Source organism: Apis dorsata, unplaced genomic scaffold (genome assembly GCF_000469605.1).
Source record: "Apis dorsata unplaced genomic scaffold, Apis dorsata 1.3 scaffold_813, whole genome shotgun sequence".
Taxonomy (NCBI): Eukaryota; Metazoa; Arthropoda; class Insecta; order Hymenoptera; family Apidae; genus Apis; species Apis dorsata.
Window position 1 is genome coordinate 159852 of NW_006263951.1, and position 7811 is coordinate 167662.

The following is a 7811-nucleotide window of genomic DNA, read 5'->3' on the forward strand; positions in this document are numbered from 1 at the left end:
TTGTGATTGCAGTTGGTGATATAATGATACGTGTAAATCGTTTAAAAATAAGATATTTGCATATTGATTTAAATAAGTAATGTTTTCTTACCGGATAATCAACTATTAGTATACGAGAATTTATATTGTTAGAAAATCTTCAAATAAGATAATTTTAATTTATCACGTCGCGTGATAAATCAACATTGAATAATCTAATTTTTTTTACACTTGAAACTTATCGTTCAAGAGTTACAGTGTTTTTTAATTCCTGTAATTACAATTCATAAAAGTCGTTGATATCAGGATTATATCAGGTTAATCCTTTTGTTATTTTTAGAAATTTTTTTTTAACTTATGCGAAGAAATGTTGCGGTTTCTTATGAATCAAAATTGAACTGCAGTGCAAAAATAATCAAAAAAGTATTCTTAAAATATCTGATTATTATGACATTTTTAACGACATTCGATTTAATTAAATAATATCGCTTTCCAATTATTTTAGCCACCGTATATACATATATACACGAAAGAACAAAATTTTCTTCCACCGTCCATAAATTCGCTTTCGTCGAGGGGAGTCGTTCGTGAATGGTTCGATCGGCAGACAGGCGCGAAAGCTCATCGAAAGGGTGTGTTAGTGGTAATATTTTTACGCGTAACATCCGCTCGGATACGTGGTTAACCTTGCATCGTTCAGCTACAAATGGAGGTGCAAGAGGTTAAAAGCGACGCGCGTTTGCACGTTCCAGGTGGAGCTTGGCTATTAAAATTAGTGAGAGTAAGCTAACAGTAAAATGTGGGGATTCTGATATGAATCATTGTGTTTCTTGTTAATAAAGATTATAATAAAAAATAGTGCTAATTTTTATACAAAATATATAGATATATTCACTCACAAGCTTTCGATGAATTCTGTATTGATATTGAAAACATTTCTTGAAAGAAAGTTGAATGAAAAATTGAAAGGATTTATGTAAATTATTATTAGTTGCCGAACATGCAACTAAAAATAGCTTCGTTATCTGATTGACTTTCACAAGCTATAAAAATGTGAATGATCACTGTGATTAATAAACATGCATAATTTGTTTCGAAATACCATCGAATTTTCAGTATCTAATTTTTTTTTAATATTATATAATATTATCTTAAATTTCAAATTTAAAATTTTCCTATTAAATATTATCCATAATTAAAAAAAATAAATATTATGGCATTATCCTCTTTTTACAAAATTTCATTGCAAACAGTTATTTATGCAACGCTTTATGAAAACACATAAACAATCGACCGATCTTCTCTTCCATATTTGTTTCAAAAGTCGTACACTATTACAGGTACGATGATGAGTCCAGAAAATGCATCTTTCCTTTTGCGAATTCAAAGAACCGGTTCCATTTTATTGCATATTACCATCGATATTAAAATACGGTTACTGCATCCATGTAACCCGAAGAATCGCTATAACCGATGACTCGATGATTCGTCATCGTGCACGAGGCAAAGTTTGAAAGAAAATCGGTGACACGATATATTTCTTTTCCTTCTCTTTTTTTTATATCTTTTATCTTCTTCTTTTTTTATCGTTTCTTTCGACCGTAGAAAGTAAAACCATAGGATATCTCGAGTGTCCTCGAGAACATTCGTCGTCTGACACAGATTCGCAAGTTTCAGCTTGACCGTCTTCACGTATCTCTTTTCGAAAGGATTTCCATGGCCCACGGCCAACGATTCGACTCGCGTAGAAAGCGGATTTGCCGATCGTGAGATTCTGACAGGTCTCTTTCTTGTTAAAAGATTATGTCCTCCTCTTTGAATTTAGTCACGACACGTGAAAATGTTGTTCTTCTGGACGGGTGGAATCGTCGTGAGGATGTAACGCTTGATAAATATGGATTATTGTATAAGAAGTGGATTTTACGTTCGAAGAACGTATCAATAGAATTGTAAAATGAAATACGAAATTCAATTCTATTCCTAAAAAACAAAAATTTTAATGGATAACTATTTATCTTCAAATTTTTATTTGTTTATGTGCTCAACAAAACCTATATTTATTATGTAACGATAAGTATCTAGTATAGAATAATACGAAATTATAATAAAATATTCCATTAATGTAACTATTGAAAAGATTGAAAAAAGTATCAGACATTACAAATCATAGAGACATATCACGTAATCTTTCCGTAATAAAAGTTAGAAAACTTCAAAAACACGATATAAGATATAATAAAGCACGTATAAATTTAACAATCGAAGAACCCATTCGTAGTTAGTAGCTTTCCGTTCGTAGTTAGAGAATAAAATGAGAAGACTGGAAAATGCCATCGGCAATAATGCGAATCGTCATTTAACATTTCCATTTATTTTTCCTTTTTTCGAACCTTTTTTTATATTTTTCTCAATCACTCCCATACAGAGAATTATCGCATTTACAGAAATTCCTTTTAAGAATATTCTGCAATATCCAGCCTCAACTTCCCCCTATCTTCGATAACTTCCAACCGAGGACAGGAATACAAGACTTCAAAACGACTATACGACTCTGTGCAGCGGTAGTAATCGGCTAGAGAAGAGCATAACTATTACACATCTCTTATATCCCCCTTACATTACAAGCACAAGGCAAAGTTTCGCAGAAATCGAACACGTCTGGTGGACGTTCCTCGTTAGTAAGCCACAGTGGCAACAGAATGTTTGTGCAATCGTTCGTAGTAGTCGGCGATAATTACAATTTCTTACCTCTTAACCGATTCCTCCGCGAGGTATGAGACGTTGAATGAATGGTTGGAGAATGTATTCCAGGAACGTGGAACGTGGTTTTTCTTCCTTTCTTTTCTTTTTTTTTTCTTTTTTTTTTTTATGAAGAAGAACGTAAATGTGTAACAAACAGGCAAAAAGACAGACCTGAACCGGTGAGAATTTTCATCAACAGACTTACATTCCACCTTAAATGAACCAAATCTAATGCGATCATTCGCCTCGATGAGAATCGTGCCACGATCTAAAAGGCACAACTTGTCCCTGCTGTTTAACCGGATTATCGTCGTGATATTTATGCAGCATACGAGAAAGAATGTTGTATTTCTGCGAGACGATGTTAGGTATTAATTGAGAAGGTAAACTAGATCGAAAATGAAAGAGGCTGGTAATGGAATTAGAGCAAGGATATAAAAGTTTTTCAATTTTTTCTTAAGTAATAAATAATAAATAATTGAATAAATAAATAAATAATTTTATTTTAAGAGTCCACTTATTGTTGCAAAGAAATTTTGATAAAGGAACAATTGCTATTAGAGACTAATACGAATTCTTTCTTCTTCACAACATTTTTCTTTTATCAAAAGGAATTAAAAGAATTCTATCTATAGATATTATTATTAATAATGATAAATGGTATTAAAGTAAATCACAAATGATTACCATTGGCAACCAAGAATAGTTTAATAAAACAAAGATATTTTGCAATAATACGGAAAATTTATGAAATTTTTAGAATCGATGAAATAGATAATTATTATATTAAATTCTATGTAAAAACTTTGTAAAAATTTACTAAAAAATTAATATTAGATTTCTTAAAATCTTTCCTTGTATACCTCTTCAGGATATGCTTCAGGATAAACGCTGGTAGATTTATGCAAACTCACGGACCAGGATATGGTTGTTCGTCTCGTCCCGAGAACTTCAAGAACGAACAATGTTCGTTCGAACGTGGGAGAATCGCGGAAATTGTAGATGAGACGTGCTTAGCCTGCGAGAATTAACGCGGCCGGTGTGAACTTGTACCTATGTATGTAAAATATTACACAGAAAACGATCCACGGTATCATTGGAGTCATTGTTATCGCGTGTCTCTGATCTCTATGAAACCGGAAGTGATCGAACACGAATTAGATGCGTCTAGAATTAATCGATGATTGAATTTCTCGAATAATTTATCGACTGAAAGGAAGTATTAAATAAAAAAAAAAACAAAAAGCATGTATATAAGGAATAACGATATGTAAATGATGTTTCCTAACATCTTTTTAAACACGATTTCCATTTGTAACAACAAGTAAATTCTCTTTCTTATCATAATTATTCATTTATAAAAATCAAAATTCTCTTAATTTTCATAAGAAATTAAAAATATACGTTAAATATGTTTGATAATTCATTGAGTTAAAAAATAATATTTATCAAAACAACCGAAATCAACATAGCTCGATTGAAAAAAATTTTATTTCAAATGGAATAATAAATTACCTAAAAGTAAAATAATAAACTATGAATTATATTAATAGAATTCTCGCAAAATAAAATAATTTTGTTAAAACAAGTATTTTCACGTCACGTTCGTGAAACTACCAATTATAAACGGCAATATCATCGCATTATCCTCGCGTAATCTACGCGATTGTCACACGACAATCGTCGATCATCGCATAAATACAATCTTGTTTAATGAAATCCAAACCTAGCGCGTGTTCGAAAATACGATGTCGAAAATCGATTTCTATGCAAACGTTGATGGAAAAAGAAAATAAGAAGAAAAAAAAAAGAAAAGAAAAAGAAAGAAAAAAAGAATGGAAAACAAGAGGTACAATACGTTCAGCGTGGGAGAATCATAGGAAACGAAGTGTGCACAACGTGCAGGAAACAACAAAGAGGAAGGACAATCGACATCTGTTCCATGGTGAATTGGAAACCCTAGCCATCAACTTCAGAAGGGCAGGTTCCCATGACCGAAAGGGCAGGTATATACGAGGTCAAGTGGTCCTTGATGGAAGACTTTTTTGAAGAGCTTCCAGATTTTTTTTGCAATTATATATCGATTGGAAAAGACAGCTTCCATTATTTTGTGTGTATTCGATTGAATGCACTCTATATGATTTTCAAATTAGAATATATTATAAAATTTTATTATACGTTAATTTTTATCTTATAAATTGAACTTGAATAATAATTTATTCTTTTAATAATAATATGATATTATTTAATTCGTTTATTTCATCAAAAGAAAGATTTATAGATTAATATCTATACTTTATTATTCATATATATTTTAAAATATTTTGTAATTATTACGAAAGATTTAAATTACTTTTGTTCGAAAAAATAATGGACATAGTTATCGAAATAGAATTATATATATATATAAAAAATAAGTACTTAACTTAATGTCTATATACCTTATCGTTATTCATTCCTAAAATATTAGAAATAACGGCAATCTGTAACATATAAAACAGAAATCATATTGTTTTAGTACTTTCTTGTTTTATTATATGCCATTAATGTATATTACACATGAAAACACATACGTAACTATATACGTACAACAGATACATACGATGTACATATACATGTTTTGGAAACATCTGTTATCCAAAACAGTACCTTTTCTCTATATATTTAATTCCATCCATTGATCACGATTTAAAATTTTAATAAATAGTAGAATAGTACACATTACAGGTGAATCGTTATAATAGAACCACGCACTAATTACATCCTACTTGAAATCATTAACCTAGCTTCCATTGTACCATTGTACTCCGTTTTTAACAAAGTTCTCAAATGGTATCTCAAATGCAATGTAAATTCTCTTAAGGAATAACATATTTAGACAATTAACCAAGCTATTATACATATATTATACATATATCAATGCAACAAGTATTAACGAATACGTATAGTTTTAACATATTATCATTACATCGTCACATAATGACAAATTTAATTATATAATAATATTCTAATGTTTTAACATTAGAAGTCGAATCATATGGAATATTAATCTATATATATTTGAGAAACTATAATTGTATCTATATCTAAAGTTAAATATTCTTCGTTAAATGTAGAAATTAAAGATGTATAAAATAATAATGTAATTCATCGAGTACTTTTAACATTTAATAGTTTTACTTTTAATAAATTCAAATTTATTATTTTATACATTTATGGACATCCCTTCTTCAATATTCTTAAGATTACTTATTCTTAACTTGTGTAACATCTCGAAACGGTTTATTCAAGCCACGACAAATGAGCAAGAAAAGTTACAACGAGCGAATGGATAATTTTATTTGCAAAAGAGCAACTCACAAACTCATGACACGTGCTCTGCGGACACGAATATCTACCCTTACACGAATAAAATTTACCCTAGGGACGTATCGTAATTATATCGTTTCGCGCTAATGATTGCTTTGTGCATATGCAATTAAGGAGACGCATTAAATATGCTCGTAAGGAGAAACGATTAATGTATACCGTTCAGCTATGTTGCTTCCAGCTAAAATGGCACGATCTTACTTTTTTTAATGGATCGACCCATTATTCCAAATGGATATCATAATTCTGCTCTTATCTTGGAATTCATGATTAATCATAAGAGATGCTCTAGTAATTTTATCAAGTAGATCATAATGTTTAGATTAATAATTTGATCAGCTATTATCGTTATTAAATATAAGCTCGATGTTGAACATTTAATGGATAGAAATTTATCGATTGAATGTGATGAAGTGTAATGGAAAATCTGATAAAAATATGATATTTAAAATATATATTAGATATATTTTTATTTTATGGAACATTGGATAAAGTTACACGGATGGTTAATATTAAACAGAAATGCTTTCTTCGTTTTCTTTCTCGCGTTTACATAAAAGAAGTTAGTTTGTAAAACTAATAACGGGAATCGTGCTAAAAAAAGAAAAAGGCAACGACGATAATACTCAAGGAACAAAGAAATGAAATCACAAATGTTTACTCGCGAAAAGCGTATAATTAGAATGTTACACCGCATTAAAACGTTCGTAGAACTGTATAATTAGTTTACTCGTTAATTATGCGAGGATCGCACGACCGAGATTCAACGGATAAAGAGCATGTATTACAGCATCTGACGAAAGTTTGAAAGAGGTTTCGGTCTTCTTGAAAATATTTTCGAAACGCATGCTTTTCATAATACGCCGCATAATTACACATTTCTTTATTCCGCTTAATTTCATCCGTTATCGTCTAACCGCTAACATTACTCGTAATCTTTTCTGCGGGCCTAAAATGCAACTTCCACGTTGATGAGCGTGACTTATTGTATTATAACGTTAATATTTTCATGAGAGATGTGCATATCTTGCGAATAGAAATATTATATAATTATTAAAATTAGATTATAGGATTTGTACGAAGGAAATATTTTAATTAAAAATAGCAACAATTTTATATTTTCTGATAATAAAAATAAAAATCTAGAGAAATAAATGAAATTTTAGCAGCATCTTGTATAAATTCAAGGAAAAAAATATTTTATCAATCCATTAATGTTTAAGTATTGAATTAATACCTCCATTTCCGGAATGATACATGTATTAATATTCAACGCTGTTTAATTTCCTAATAAAATTTCTTTCTATCTTCTACAATAGATATAATTTAACGGATAAATAAATTTAATTGCATTATTAAATGCTAATATCCTTTATATAAAAAATAAAAAATATTCTATGTAACATGATAAAATAAATTCCATATGTTCAAAATTAAATAAAAAAAACAAAAAGAAAAAAAATAATAATAAACTGGATTCGATATAAAGCAAGCAGAATAATTAATTTGCTCAACGAATTAGCGCCAAAATCAATAGCGCCTTTCGATGAACCCCAGTATATAATACCTATTTCCGCTATTGTCCATAACATCCCCATAAAACTTTGCCAATAAACGTTTGCATGAGCAATTAAAATGTTCCTTTTTATCGCCGCTAAATCCATCCCTATCCAAACGTGACCAAAGCCGACATCGACGCGCCTAGGCAGCCAATTCTTTTT

General features: G+C 30.1%; 1 protein-coding gene across 2 annotated transcripts in view; it reads right to left on the reverse strand.

Moving 5' to 3' along the window:
- Positions 1-7811, reverse strand: part of LOC102673265 — a 24435-nt gene that overhangs the window by 11995 nt on the left and 4629 nt on the right. Inside the window, exon 2 of one of the 2 annotated variants that reach the window (XM_006623072.2) lies at positions 5163-5204. The exons of the other annotated variant lie outside the window; for it this stretch is intronic. Within the exon in view, the coding sequence (XP_006623135.1) occupies positions 5163-5177 (15 nt within the window). The 5' untranslated portion in view covers positions 5178-5204. The remainder of the gene's footprint in view (positions 1-5162; positions 5205-7811) is intronic. 2 annotated transcript variants of the gene reach the window in all.